Source organism: Pantherophis guttatus, chromosome 1, assembly GCF_059756535.1.
Source record: "Pantherophis guttatus breed Tessera chromosome 1, ASM5975653v1, whole genome shotgun sequence".
NCBI lineage: Eukaryota > Metazoa > Chordata > Lepidosauria > Squamata > Colubridae > Pantherophis > Pantherophis guttatus.
Window position 1 is genome coordinate 176,983,424 of NC_142063.1, and position 15,731 is coordinate 176,999,154.

Consider the following 15,731-nt stretch of genomic DNA (forward strand, 5'->3'; position numbering starts at 1 on the left):
CCGATGCATTCCTTCTTTTTGAGAATGTTTCAAACAGTTGTTTTGGCCATGCCTAATGTTCTTGCTATCTCTCTGATGGGTTTGTTTTGTTTCTTCAGCCTAATGATGGCTTGCTTCACTGATAGTGACAGCTCTTTGGATCTCATCTTGAGAGTTGACAGCAACAGATTCCAAATGCAAATAGCACACTTGAAATGAACTCTGGGCCTTTTATCTGCACATTGTAATTGGGGTAATGAGGGAATATCACACACCTGGCCACGGAACAGCTGAGAAGCCAATTGTCCCATTACTTTTGGTCCCTTAACAAGTGGGAGGCACATATACAAACTGCTGTAAGTCCTACACCGTTCACCTGAGTTGGATATACATACCCTCAAATTAAAGCTGACAGTCTGCAGTTAACGCACATTGTGTTTGTTTCATTCCAACTCCATTGTGGTGGTGTATAGAGCCAAAGATGTTAGAATTGTGTCGATGTCCCAATATTTCTGGACCTGACTGTAGTTGCATTAAAAGTCAAGTGTATTGCAGTGATGCATAGCCAGAACTGAAAATCAGGTGCCAAAATCCCTAAATTCAACTTTCCTCTCCCTTAATTACTTCCCATTGCCCCCCCTCCCCCAGTGCAACCAGTTAGGTCCAGGCAGGATGTTTGCATAACAATCAGTTCAAGCTCAGGTTAATATGAAGCTAGTATGTTGGGTGACCTTGAAGTAGCATCTCAAAGAGATACAGCACTTACTTTCATTTTCCCCCTTGCCTTTCCCCCTCCTCATAGTTCATGGCAGTTTGTCACTAAATAGTAGCAAAGCACAAGCAAGCATTAAGGTGGCAGCTGACATACTATCCTCCCTGGGAAAAGGTGTTAGACCTGGAAATGAAAAGAGAGAGAGAAAGGTCAATGCATCAGTGTGGTTTATCAGAATAGCAGGCATGGAATTTACATAAAACAAGAAGTGCTAACACATGTTGGACAGCCACTCATTCAGTTTTAGAGGAGGGGAAATGTTTCCATGAGATTAGGTATTGGAGTTTGCCCTATGGAAATGTGAATCCAAGATTTTTTCACTTTGAAATGTTGCTCGCGCTCAGTGAGGTCAGGAGGAGGAGGGACTTTTGCAAGTGGTTGTAATGGAGAGGTTTTGGCTGGTTTAAGCAGACTACAGTGGAAGACAGGATGTATCCTCCTAAGGTTCTTTGGCAATTTAAGTTTAACAGGCACTAGGTTAATAATCTTCACAATGGGGAAAGGACCAACAAATTAGGTCCAAGCTTCTTTGAAGGTTGCCAGCACTGCAAATTTATTTATTTATTTTATTCGGTTTATATGCCGAATACCTGGTAGACAAATAGACTTCATCTCAAATTCTTTCTGTGGAGTCTTCTTTTTGTCAGCATATTTCTTATATGTTTCTCTAGCACCATCCAATGCCTGATGAACCACTGGCTAAGTAGTTTGCAGTTTCTTTATCCATTCTGTTAGGGAGAGGTACTTAGGTGACACTTGCGGGAGTTCAGGCATGGCTGCAGAGTCTCTGCCAGTTTCAATTTGGAAAGGAGCAAAGCCAGTGCTGCTGTATATTGTGTTGTTATATGCTACCTCTGCAAATGAGAGTAATTTTGTCCAGTTATCTTGCTGATAATTGGCATAACACCTATGATACTGTTGTAATACACCTTTGGTATATTCAGAGGCACCTGAGGACGATGTAAGGAATTTAGGCCTTTGGGGGGGGGGATCCCTAATATTTTCAAATACTCTTGCCAGAATTGAGAGGTGAATTGCACTCCTCAGTCAGAAATGATCCTCTTGGGAGCCCCGTGTAAACTATTTGTGTGTTGCACAAATAGTTTTGCCAGGGTTTGTGCAGAGGAGACCTTTGGGCACACCGCAAAATGTTCTTGTTTTGAAAAGAGATTGGCAGTGATCCATAGTTCATGGCAGTCTGTCACTGAATAGTAGTGAAGCACAGAAAAATATTAAGATCACAGCTGACACGCTACTTACATTTTTTTCTGAATTTTTATTTTTGATATATTTTGTTCTGCTCATAATTTAGCATATTATCTACAAGAAACAATTCTTCAATGTTATTTATCATGAGAAAACCAAAGAAAACTAATTGAGAATTATTACTATTATTAATAATCATTTATTCCACTGTCAGACAGATGTTCAGATTAGATTTGGCATTTTTGTCCACTTATTGAATCTTTCCTAAGGACCTGGGATAGGCAGATTAGGACGTTTGATGTTAAAGGTATCATCGCAGTATGTAAACTCTTCCAAGTAAAGCTGCCTTTTGCAATGGATTAATTATGATTTTGTCAATGCCAATGGTGTTCAAGTACGCTTCAGTTGTTTTGGAATTGCAACCAAGGCACTACCTATTATTATTGGTACTACCTTTGCTTTCTTTTTCCACAGTTGTTCTATTTCTATTTGCAGATATTTGAATTTTGTTATTTTCTCCAGTTCTTTGTCTTCTAATTCTATTTTTTCCAGGTACTGTCACTAGCCAGCCTTTTTTGTCTTTGTTTATCTAACTGTAGATATGTATTATGGCAGGATGTTATGGCAGGTATCTATTTGTTTGAATTCTCAAGTTATTATGGTTCATGGCACAGTCAGCCTGGTGTTCAGATTGTATTATTATTATCTCTTTTATTCATTAAACATGAAACTCAGTCAACTGAACATTTAAAAATGTGTCACAAATACCACTGACTGGTGCTAATGGTTGATACGGGTTGCTGCCAGCGTCCTAGGTATCAACCAAGTATCTTCTTAAAATATATGATGTTCTGAGTAGCGCAGTTTTTTGCAGTTCCATTGGTATTATTGCAGGAAGCTGCAATTTCTTGATGTGTTTTGTAAAATTCTTGGACATAGGACCAAGTGCCCTGATAACAATGGGTATCACAGTTACAGTACATGTTTCATCCATAGCCGTGTAGTTTTGATGGCCAGGTTGCAATATTTCATGATTTCTTCCAGTTCTTTTTCTTCGACTCTGGTGTCTCCTGGTACAGCGATATCAATAAACTGTACACTTCAGCCTTCAACAACCATGATATCTGGCATGTTATATTCCAAATGACGATCCATCTGTATTTGAAAGTCCCACAAGTCTCATTTTCGATAACTTTTGTGCTCCCATGACTTTTTGGATACAGGTATGTCGTATTTTTTACATAATGACCAGTGGATTAATTTAGCAACTCGATCATACCTAGCTTTATAATCAGTTTGTGCGCTTTTGCTGCACTCACATATATTATTATTATTATATCACTTATTATTATTATTATTATCATCATCATTATTATTATGGTTTAAGTTGATTCTGAGAAGCTGAGTTATTGACTTACGGTCATGCAATATATTCTGCACTTTCTGAGTGACAATTTGATTGTTGTTCTTCTCAATTATAATCTGACATCCTAAGAGCAATTCAGTGCAGTTACTCAAGGTTCCTTTTTCCAGTATTAATTTCTTTTAAAAACTATTTTTCATATGGCAGTAAAGTGCTGCACCCATTTCAAAAAGTGAAACACGTTGATTCCTTAATCTAGACTGAAGTATTGCATTCCACCTTCATTGAAACAGCTTTTTAGGGTAAAAGTCCCATGATGTATCCCACAGGTATAAGGAGAAATGTTACTCACCTGTATAACTATACCTGGATGATTTCTGCATGAAAAAAATGGAACAAAACATTTGTTGCTGTAGTGAAGTAAAGCTGCTAACTTTGATTGATTGATGATCATTGTTTATTAGTTATTAGATGGGCAGTCATCCGTGCTGTTTCTAAATCTTTGCTCTCTCATTAACTGCAGCTTTCTTGCCAAGCATGCCTGAAACAGAGAAAGGGATTTCATCTCTTTTCCAACGAGCATCTGAATTTTCCTTACAAATGGTTTTTGTTTTTCCTATGAAGCTAAAAGTGATCAAATTATTCAGAGATGAAAATCCAGAATTATTGGCCAATTATGATACTGCTTCAGTACCTGAGTATCGAAAAGATCCACACTAACTTTACAATAATTTGTTTTTCATTTAATAAATCAACACTGTTTGGCCTTTAGGTTAGACTATAACACAGAACAACCCTTTCTTCAGTCTTTAGTACTACAAGGGCTGTCACAGAGAACAGGAACAAAGTTGGAAGGATCTTGGAGTCATCTAGTCCAACACCCTGCTCTTGCAGGAGACCTATACTATTTCTGATAAATGGCTATCCAGTCTCTTCTTAAAAGCCTCCAGTGATGTGGCACCCTCAACTTCTGAAGACAATTTGTTCCACTGGTTAATTGTTCTCACTGTTAGGATTTTTCTCCTTAGCTCTAGGTTGTTTTTCTCCTTGGTTAGTTTCCATCCATTGTTTCTTGTCCTGCCTACAGTTGCCTTGGTAAATAAGTTTCCCCCCTCTTCCTTGTGGCAGCCTTTCATGTATTGGAAGACTGCTATCATGTCACTCTTCGACCTTCTTTTCACTAGACGAGGTATACCCAGATCCTGCAACCGTTCTTTGTATGTTTTAGCTTCTAGACCCCTAAACATTTTTATTGGTCTTCTCTGAACTCTTTCCAAAGTCTCAGGATCTTTTTTGTATTGGGATGACCAAAACTGGATGCAGTATTTTAAGTGTGGTCTTACCAAGGTTTTGTAGAGCAATACTAGTAGTTCACATGAACTTGATTCTATCCCTCTGTTAATGCAACCTAGAATTGCATTGCCTTTTTTGGCTGCCACACATTGTTGGCTCATGTTTAGATGGTTGTTTATTAGGACTCCAAGATCCCTATCACAGCTATTAGAGTTGGGCCAGGTTTTACCTAGTCTGTACCTGTACTTTTGATTTTTCTTGCCTAAGTGTAAAATCTTGCTTTTCTCTACCTTAAATTTTATTTTGTTGGATAGGGTCCAGTGAAGTAGTCTATTGAGATCCATCTGGATCTTGAGCCTGTCTTCTGGGGTGTTGGCTACTCCTGCCACATTTAAAAAGTCAGAAAAAAGAATCAGAACATTTAAAAATTCTACACTGGGTGCATTAATCTTGATTTATGTAGTAAATTTTTTTCTGGGTCCTGTGGCAACTTCCTCTGAAGGAAAACATGTTGGATTAAGTGCTGGTAAACTGTCCTACCACAGAACCTCTAAACCTGCTCATACAGATTGAGTAACATTAGTTAACTGAGCTAGATGAAAGGGAGGGTGTCATCCTCTTATTACTATTTTCTGCAGTATAATTAGCTGCATCTCCAGGAATAGTCTCTGTTCAGGAACTAATGGATTCATGAGTAAGATTCTTCTTTTCTAAAACTTCACAGCCCTGAGGCAGTACATGCTGAAGCAACACAAACAACCCTAGAGCTCTTTTATTTTGTATTGTTTTAGCTATTATGTTACCTGTTGAATATCAAGTGACAGTTTAAATAAGCCAATCAGGAATTAGTCCTGAGAGCGGGAAATTTAGAGGCACGTCAGTGGCTGAAGCCACGGACAGCTCCAGACTATATAAAGGGCTGCCGGGGCTAGAGTAGCCATTGCTGTTTGGAGTTTAAATAAAGAGTATCCAGTTTACATTGTGTCGGGTCCTTTCTTCAATCGCCCATGATTTAACATTGGCGACGAAGGTGGGATCTGAAGGAACAGGACGGCACAGCGATCTCCAAGCAATCATCAGCCACCCATCCGATCCACCGTACCATACCAGTCAGATCATCGGCTACCGTGATGTCTACAATCAGCCCACCCACTCCATTCAACCCAACCGGAGAAGATTGGGAAGCTTACTTGGAGCGATTCTACATGTTCATGGAGGCAAACGACCTATTGAGTTTGTCAGAACAGAGGAAGAGGGCCCTCTTTCTCACCCATTGCAGGCCAGCAGTGTTTAAAATGGCAAAGGCACTCGCCACCCCAGCCGACCTGAAGACGATGACCTGGACAACGCTACAGGAGATACTCAAGGCACACTACATACCGCAGGCATCATCCCTGGTAAGAAGGCATGAGTTTTACCGGAGGGACCAAAGAGAGGGAGAGTCGATCAGTGCGTTCGTGGCGACCTTGCGAGAAATAGCCGCCGCATGCGACTTCCTGAACCTGGAAGAGGTGATGAGGGACCGTTTAGTGCTGGGACTGAGAGACCTCACGTTACAGAGTAGGTTGCTGGCCAGGCCTCAAATCACATTCAAGGAGGCCTTGGAAGAAGCATCCACAACCGAGGCATCCCAGAAATTGGCGGCGGCTATGAAGAAGATGAAAAGCGGACCACCAGTAAAGGAGGAGGTGACCGTGCACTACGAGAGAGCGGACTCGGAATCAGAGGAGGAGGAAGAGGAAGATGAAGTCCATCACCTTCGGGCCAATAGTAAAGAAAGACAACAAGGAAAGAGAGAGGCCTGGTGCTCAGGATGTGAAGGAAACCACCCAAGAGCCGAATGCAGATTCTGGGACGCTATTTGCCAGAGATGCGAAAAGAAAGGGCACATAGCGAGGGTTTGCAGAGCATCCCAGCCAGCCTCCAGAAGGACCAGACCCCCCCATTCACCAACAAGCAGCAGAAAGTTCCAGACCAGCGGGAAGAGGCAACTGTTTGGGCGAGGACAAAGAAACGATGACCACTGGACAGACCGAGGTGAGACCCATCAGACCATCATGGTTGGCCACGCCAGTGCGGGAAGAGCGAATAAGATGGCAGCAACAGTCTTAATTGAGAGGAGACCCTGCAAGATGGAAGTGGACTCAGGATCCAGTCTATCGATGGTGTCCTGGACGATGATTAAGAAGCTGCTGCCACACATCACAGCCCGCGACCTCAAACGACAGCGCCTCACGCTCATCGACTACCAAGGGAACCGAATTCCTGTGGTAGGTATCGGCAAGTTCAACATCGCCTACAAGAGGTTCAAAGCCACGCTACCCCTCACAATAGTGGACAGAAATAGACCCAGTCTACTGGGCATGAGTGGTTCGAGCCACTGGGGCTAGCAATCACCAGCATCGATCACATCGGAAATGACGCCTGGGAGGAAGACCTGATGAGGGAGTTCGCGGAAGTGTTTAACGGCAAGCTAGGCAAGTACAAAGGGTCCCCAATCACGTTCAATCTAGACCCCCAGGTAGCCCCAATCCGAATCAAACCCCGGAGGGTCCCCTTTGCGCTACGACCCAAAATAGATGAACAGATAGTTAAGGTGGTCGTGCAGGGAGTCTTAGAGCCAATAGACCATGCAAGATGGGAAACCCCCATCATGACACCCATTAAGCCTGATGGGTCAGTACTCTTGTGCGGAGACTATAAAAGTACATTAAATAAGGCGCTCCAACAAAGCGCATACCCTGTGCCGGTAGTACAACACCTCCTGCATTCCCTGGGGAGGGGAAGAATCTTTGCAAAGTTGGATCAAGCACAAGCGTACCAACAAGCTGCCTGTAGACGAAGCCACCGCGGAAGCACAAATGATCGTTACGCACAGGGGGGCATTCAAATGTAAGAGACTGCAATTCGGGGTGAGCGTAGCGCCCGGGCTATTCCAAAGTCTGATGGAACGGCTCCTGCAAGGAATTGACGGGGTCGTCCCTTACTTCGACGATGTCCTGATATCAGCAAGAGACATGACCCAACTGGAGCAGCGGCTGAGGGAGGTGTTGACAAGGTTCCAGAAAGTGGGGCTCAAAGTTAAAAGGGACAAGTGCCAGCTAGCGGAGACCCAGGTCGAGTTTCTGGGATACCTAATAGAGGAGTCGGGGATTAGGCCCACCCCGGGAAAGCTGAGAGCGATCAAAGAAGCACCCACCCCAAAAAATAAAACCGAACTGCAGGCATTTTGGGGGTTGCTTAACTTTTATAATATCTTCCTGCCGCAGAAAACCACCACTGCTGAACCGCTCCACAGGCTACTGGACAGAAAGGCGGAATGGAGATGGGGGGAGCGAGAAAGGAAAGCGTTCGAAGACATAAAGAACCTCTTAACTTCGGACAGAATTTTGGTGCAATACAGCGGGACATTACCAATAAGATTAGCATGCGATGCATCCCCTTTCGGCATCGGAGCTGTATTGAGCCACAAAATGCCAAACGGAACAGAAGCCCCCATCGCATTTTTCTCCTGAACTCTGTCAAAACCAGAACGGAACTATAGCCAATTGGACAAAGAAGCGTTAGCCGCAGTAGCCGGAATAAAAAGGTTCCATGAGTATCTCTACGGTCGGAGTTTCGAACTGATAACCAACCACAAACCGCTGTTAGGCATTATAGCAGGGAACAAGCCAACACCCCCCGTTTTGTCGCCCAGAATGCTTAGATGGGTGGAATTCCTAGCGGCCTACAATTACACACTGCTCCACCACCCACATTACCAAGTAGAAAATTGGTTTGGAATAAAAAGTTTTAAAAAGAAAGAAAGAATTTTCTTAAATGGCCTGGAGCTAGCTTTAAAAGTAATAGTCGGCCCTTTATATTTGCCAGCTGGCTTCTTTGCATTTTTCCAAAGTCAAACTTGGCTGCTGGATTTGTACCAGCTGAAATTTCTGGGTCAAATGTACAGACAACTAGATATAAATCACATCACTGTACTCAAGCCTAAAGGTCAGCAGTCTTTACAGCATGCTTTTAAGAGACTTTCTTCCAGAATGGGGTTGTTTAAGGATGTCAGATGAGCTGATAAAAATTAAAAAAATAGATTTGGGTCCCAAAGTATCAAACTGTGGGGAGCAATGGCACGTATTGTCTTTTCCTGTCCTGGTCTAGAGATTATGAGTTTTATTAACTTCTAGGCATCTAAATCATGAGTTAAACTAAGAAAACATAGCCAGGAGAGTTTTGGTTTTCCCCAGCCCATTTTTCCACCATCTAACACCTATACAGATGTTGTTCTTCAAAGCTTACTTTGACACTGCCAACTCTCCTCTCCTGCTTTTTTTCTTTTACTCTATTTTCTTTGGCAGGATGATTTAAAACAGGAGTTCCCAACCCTCGGGCCATGGCCCATTACTGGGTCATGGCCTATTTGGAACCTGGCTGCATGTGTGGCAGGCCGGTGCACATGCACATGTGTGCAGCTCGAGTCGCATGAGCAGCATGCCGGCACACACATGCATGTGTGCATCTTAACTCGTGTATGCGGTGCAGGTCCAGTTCCCCTCTCCCCCCCCCCCCCCAGCCAGGCTGCCAAGCCACAAAGGTTGGGGACCGCTGATTTAAAACATCCCTGAAAGAATAAATCATTGGATTACTGTTGCTGTGTACTTGATTTTACAACAGCAATCACTTTCCTATACTGAATTTTACAAATATAATTATTTTGACTCTTTTTCCCAATGGTTCGATGCTGGAGTACAGGGATAATAGATAGAGAAAGGAGCTGATTGCATGTAAAGTGTAAGGAAGATGACCTTGATAATGATAGGAATATATGTATAACCAAATGACAAGGGGGGAAACATGGCTTAAGTCTAAAGCAAGAAGAAGATATACACAAGCAATTCATGCAGACACCTCCCTAATTCACAAGATGATGTGGTGGGAGGGGAGAAGTAACGCACATGATTGATGTTAGCTTCACTTATGTAGATCAAATCAAGAAATCAACTCTACAAGAAGACTAAAACAATCAGTAATATTGGCTATAGTAACAGAATCTTGCAAGTTTGACTTTGCTTTATTCCCCCTTCCCTCTGCCTTTTATGCACATACTCACTGATCAAGATAAGGAGCTTTCTAGTAAAAAAATAAAAATGGAAATAAAGACAATGGGAAACTAAGTATGGCTGCAGCTTTAAATTAATATCAAATCACAACTAAAATGGAAAAAAACCAACATTAATAATATCTAATGTAAATTAATGTAAATTGATTTAATTTACCCAGCAAAAGGACAATTTTCAGCACATTGTTTGTTTACAAGAGATATACATAAAATAAGACCATGTCAATCTATATATATAAAAGCAAATACCACTCACGCATCATCACAAAATCTCCAAAACCGTAAAGCCTACAACTTGAAATTTGCCACATGTTCCTCTTGGCTTCTAGGTGGTCACTAAGAAAGGATTTTTCAAAATGACCATCAGAGCATTAGTATTTCCTATATTATTATTAACACGCTCTGATGCTAAGGAGTTCTACTCCCCCTCCCCACCTGATAAGAAATCTGTTCCAAATGCAAAACACAAGCAAAGGAGAGGAGTTTCAGTTTCAGTTTTACTTTCACAGCAGCAAGCAGGGGATAGGATAGGGGAGGCTTCTGTGGGGCAAGGCTGAGGGAGAGAAGGGGGAGGAGAGGCCGATCGTAACTACTCATTAATTTTCAAGTTGTAAGTGTTGATTTATCAAGCCTGATCACATAGTTTCGTAGCGGATCACGGGTATTCAGCTAGTCTGTTGTAAAAAAGAAAAAGTTAAGTCAAGCTATTATGTATAGAAGTTATAGAATGTATAGCATATGGAAAAACAAAAACAAAAAATGGGAATAGCAATTTATCTTAATCTTTCTGGGAATTATTAGAACAGCTTAAGACCACTTGACCAGAACAACTTGACGAGAATTTCTACAGAGCTAAAACTACTAAGCCAACATTAATATAATGGCAATTGCTCTGGTGCATTTCCAGTCACAGAAAATAACACATATTAAAATACTTTATTGAGAAATAGAAATATTCTTATTTTTATTTGAAATAAGTACATCTTTATTTTACCTTATTTTAGCATGCATAACTTTTGTCTCCCATTAACACTTCTGTATAAATATGTATCCAGAATAGTACATATTATATAAGTATAGACTTCACTGAAACATATTTTTTAATAAGTACAGTATATGTAGTATCCTAAGTTTTCTTATTTGTATGTATGTATCTATAAATACAGGAATTATTATATTAAAAGATGTACCATTTCATTTTTTTAAAAAGATCACATTTCATTCAGGTGTTTTTTTCAGGATAGTACTTAAGTGTTCTCTTTCCCAGTGAGTTGGTTTCCCAGACAGAACTACTGTATTCAAATGTTGTCTTCATATGATATTTTGCAGCTTGTTCAATTTTGATTTTTATCTTCTGATTTTTATGATCTTTCTTGTTCCCCCCCCCTCCCCAGGGACTTTGTGCTCAAACATTCTATGGTCACTTGCATTCCTGTAACCATGCCACGTTCAACATGAAGGTAAGTTAAAAACAGTAAATAATTATAGTTTAAATAGAATATACATACATACAGTATATAGACATATATACATGTATATACACACACACACACACACACACACAGAAAGTGCATGTGATTGATATATATATATATATATAAATATAAATATATTTGTTTTCTGAGGTTTTCGGGTGTATTTGTATGTAGGTCTTTGGTTATTCGGGTTTTCTCCCGTGTAAAATTGGCGATGTTTCGACGAAGTCTCATTCGTCATCTTCAGGCTGGTGTCTTCAGCCTTGTGCTTCTAGGAGCAATGTGTGATTGTGGTTGTTTCTTCTTTTCAACTGCCAGTGGGGGTGTGAACTGACTGGGTGGGAGCATGGCTGTGTTCTGATTGGGTGAAGGTGTGTTCTGATTGGGAGGGGGCTTGGCTGTGCTCAGATTGGGTGGGGGTTGGCTGTGCTCTGATTGGCTGGGGGTGTGTTCTGATAGGGTGGGGGCTTGGCTGTGCTCAGGTTGGTCTGAGTTGCAGGGGGATTTGAACTCGTGACCTGCTTTGCTGTTGTTTGGCTCCACGTTCATGGTCATGCCACATCTTCATGGAGTGTGTCAGTTTGCTTCATGTATGGATTGGAGGGGTTTAAAGTGGTTAATGATGCAGCTGTGGTCTGGCTTCTGGTTTGTGGTCGTGCCTCATCATCGGTGTGGGTTTGGGCTTGCTTTTTGCGTGGATGTGTGGAGGTGACATCCTGTGTTGTTATCATGAGTGTGGGTCTGCTGTTATTCTTTGTGTTTGGGATTCGTTTGTCAATAAGGGCAGGTTTCCAAATGGCTGGTAGGCGGGAGGTATCATCTCTTTTATTCATGCTGTGGGGACATTTTTCTATCTCGATGGCTTCTCTGATTATTCTGTTGTTGTTGTTGTTTTTTTGAGAAAAAGTTTTTATTATTTTTTTATAATCAAGCAAATAACATTTTCACTTGTCTATTTAAACATTTATAAACCCAACCTTCCACCCCCCCTTCCCACCCCCCTCCCCCGACTTCCCAGAAGAAAAACAGGGTATAAATTTTACCAAGCATACGCTTAAATAAGCTAAATTAATGCAAGACTTAAAACCCCCTAGACCCCTTAACTCCCCTTCTACAGATTATTCATCAACCTCCCTTTAAACTCAAAATAACATATAATCCTTTAAGCCTAAGAGTTTTAAAAACATTCACAAACACTAATAGATGATTCAAAGCTTAAAATTCTCGTAATACATCTGTAAGATATTCTTAGTTCATTTACTTAATCATTTTACTCTCCCTCCTACTTTTATTCTCAAAATTCAAATATTTTTCTTAAACCTTAATTAATCATTAATTGAGTTCTTAATTCATTTACTTAATCATTGTAATTAGTCATTAATACATCAATTATTAGACCAAAGAAAATTAATCTTCCATTCTTCCTTTCTTTCTGTATTTTTTCCAATCTTTCTTCCTCCCTCTTACTTTTATTTTGAGGAGGTTTTGAATTTCAACTGGGGGTTGATGTATCTTTAAAACTTGTCCCTTTCTTGGAACCATTTCCTCTGATTTAGAGCCCCCATATCGACTCTTCTTGCTTATATAATCAGTCAGTTCATAGAACGAAGAGTTAACTCGATGAGTTTGCAAAGAAAAGTCCAGTTGTTGCATTTCAGTTAATTGTGTGAAAGCCTCTGCCAGATCTTCCGAAACCTCGTAGGGCTGGTCAATTTCTTCTTCTTTCTGCTCCAAATTATATTTTTGAAAAGTTCTGTCAGTTAATTCCAAAAGGGCAGGAAGAAAGTTAGAAGATTCTTGAGAATCAGCCAAATCCAGCTTCTCTGTTTTAGTCAAAATGTCTCTTTCATTGTCATTGTGCTTTCCTTCAAAAACATCCTCATTTGCTTTTATATCCTCCACCAGTTCTATAAATTTTCGTTCTATGATTGCTGTAAAGTTATTAATAATTACAATTTGGTTGTTCATGGCTTCCTTTATAAATTCTGTAAGGTCTCTAAAAAAATCCTCTTGGCTCTGTGAGTCAGTTCTCTGTGTCATTTCTGACGCCATTAGAGAGCTTCCACCACTTTCAGGAACTCCTTGCTTGGAAGCCATATTATTTTAAAAGAATTTTTCTTTTCAAAGCCATAAAATCTCTTGAGCAGCTTTCTCAGATTTATTTGTAGTTTATCAAGCAAGATAGTCTTTTCTACACCCAGCTCTCAAATCCCAACAGTTTAAGTCCAATCTCTAAGCACAAATCTATTAACAAGCACTTAACTTTCACTTTTCCAGCCACAATGAAGACGCCATTTCCTCCTCCAGCTCAGCAAGATCAAATAGAAACAATGTATCCCAGGAGTTAAGCAACATACTTGCAAAGGCTTGTTCTCCTGCTTCCGTTCTGTCTGCTTTTGGAATCAATTAATCTCCTTGTTGAGAGCAGAGTTGGTCGCCAGCGTCTGGCTCCGTTTAAAACGGAGTCACCACGGATCCGGAGCTTCAGTGGGCTGAACGGGGAGCTCTCACCCTCCAAGCCCCTGGAATTACTCCAGGGGCTCCCGGGGAGCTCTACCGTTGCCCACCGGCTCTCCTCTCCTTCTTCTCCCGAAGGAGAGGTTTTCAAGCCGTCTGACAGCTGATTAGCGCTGTCAGAACGGCTCCAATGGAATCGCGGGGCTGGCGGTCCGAAAAGACCGTCCGCGATGCCGGCGGTGCCAACCGGAAGCCTATTCTGTTGTTAAAGTGTTCAGTTTTGGTGATAGTTCTGGTTTTTTTAAAATCAATTTCATGTCCTGTGGCTTTAAGGTGTTGGACTAGGGAAGAAGTTGGTTCCTCTTTTCTGACTGAGTTTTTGTGTTCTTCAGTGCGTGCATTTATTCTTCTGTTGGTTTGTCCGATGTATGAGGTGGGGCAGGCGGTGCATGGGATTTCATATACTCCTTGATTTTCTAACTCAATTTTGTCTTTGGGGTTTCTTAGGATGGTGGATATTTTTCGGTTTGTACAGAATGCTGTCTTGATATTGTGTTTGTGGAGGATCTTGCTGATTCTGTCTGTGGTGCCTTTTATGTATGGGAGGAGGGCTTTGCCGTTTTCTTGTTCTCTGTCTTGGATTTTAGTGGGTGTCTTTTTTTGGATTAGGTTAATAATCTTGTTTCTTTGGAATCCGTTGGATGTTAGTACGTTAGTGAGAGTATGTAGTTCAGTTTTTAGGTGTTGTTCGTCAGCTAAGCGTTTTGTTCTGGAGATGAGTGTCTTGGCTATGGAGTTGATCTGTGCTGGGTGGTGGTGTGAGAGTGTGTGTAGATAGCGGTTTGTGTGTGTTTTCTTCTGGTAGATGGTGTGTCCTAGGGAGCCATTGGATTTCTTGTAGACTAAGACATCTAGGAAGGGAAGTTGGTTGTTAGCTTCTGTTTCCATGGTGAACTTTATTTTGGGGTGTAGACTGTTGAGGTGTGTGAGGAAGTTGTCCAGTTTTTCTTTCCCGTGTGCCAGATTACGAAGGTGTCGTCTACATATCTGAACCAGAGTTTGGGTTTGTGATCAGATTTTTCAAGGGCTTGGGTTTCAAGATGTTTCATGTAGAGGTTTGCGATGACAGGTGAGAGGGGTGATCCCATGGGTGCTCCTTCTATTTGTTTGTATTTTTGTCCTTTATACATGAAGTATGTGTTGGATAGGCAGTGGTTGGTTAGATCTAGGATGTGCTTGGGGGAGTTATATTTGTTTTGGATAGCTGTCAAGGATTCTTTGATTGGCACTTGGGTGAAGAGGGATATGAAAAGAAGAAACAACCACGATCACACATTGCTCCTAGAAAATATATATATATATGAAGAGACAGACATTGCGATCTCTGGAACTTAAAATATATTATCCACTTAGCTTTCGTTAGCCTCTGCTAACATCGCCAGAATGTAAACTACCACATATGAAGGAGCACAATCACACATTCAATTTTCAAAAGGCTGAAGTTATTGCCCGCAATGCAACTAAAAGGAGCGCCTATTTTCCAACAGCAACTCCATCAATAAGCACATCAACCTGTTACCGGCTTACCAAGCATTGAGGCACTGGGAAGGATCCTGCAGGGTGAGCAGAGATCGATTTCTATCTGGGAGTAGAGATTAACGGCACCCCCCTTTGGGCATGCAGATATGTTCTGTGGAGGCATAGCCAACCCGGGCTGAATGCTGAGCAACCCAGCAGAGCAGCCTCAAGCCACAATAGATATGGATAATGAGGAACGAGCCGGGCCTGTCACAAAATCACAGGCAAAACAACAAACAAATTTGGTTGCTATATCAAATGTGCCTGTGAGGCGGAGGTGGTGGTGTGTGGGAGGAGGCTGGAGAGAATGCTGTTAAAGCAATAGCTGACAGCTCAGTGTTATTCCCTGGGGATGGGCAGCCCAACTGGTACACAATAAGGGAGGAAGCAACAGGAGCCAAGCCTCCATCGATTAACATGTCTGAAGTAAACACAACAGAACTAATTATAGGTGGGAGGCGGATGAATGGGCCTATCACATGCGCAATGGCCAAATTG

General features: G+C 41.5%; 1 protein-coding gene across 7 annotated transcripts in view; it reads left to right on the plus strand.

Annotated features, from left to right (window-relative positions):
• SPAG16 (sperm associated antigen 16) overlaps window positions 1-15,731 on the plus strand; it is a 539,401-nt gene that overhangs the window by 339,398 nt on the left and 184,272 nt on the right. For 5 of the 7 annotated variants that reach the window (XM_034433548.2, XM_034433584.2, XM_034433602.2 and 2 more), the window contains one exon: window positions 11,118-11,183. The exons of 1 other annotated variant lie outside the window; for it this stretch is intronic. In XM_034433548.2, coding sequence (XP_034289439.2) covers window positions 11,118-11,183 — 66 coding nt within the window. Of the gene's footprint in view, window positions 1-11,117; window positions 11,184-15,202; window positions 15,233-15,731 lie in introns of those variants that run through there. One more of the 7 variants, XM_034433608.2, reaches the window with a different exon arrangement.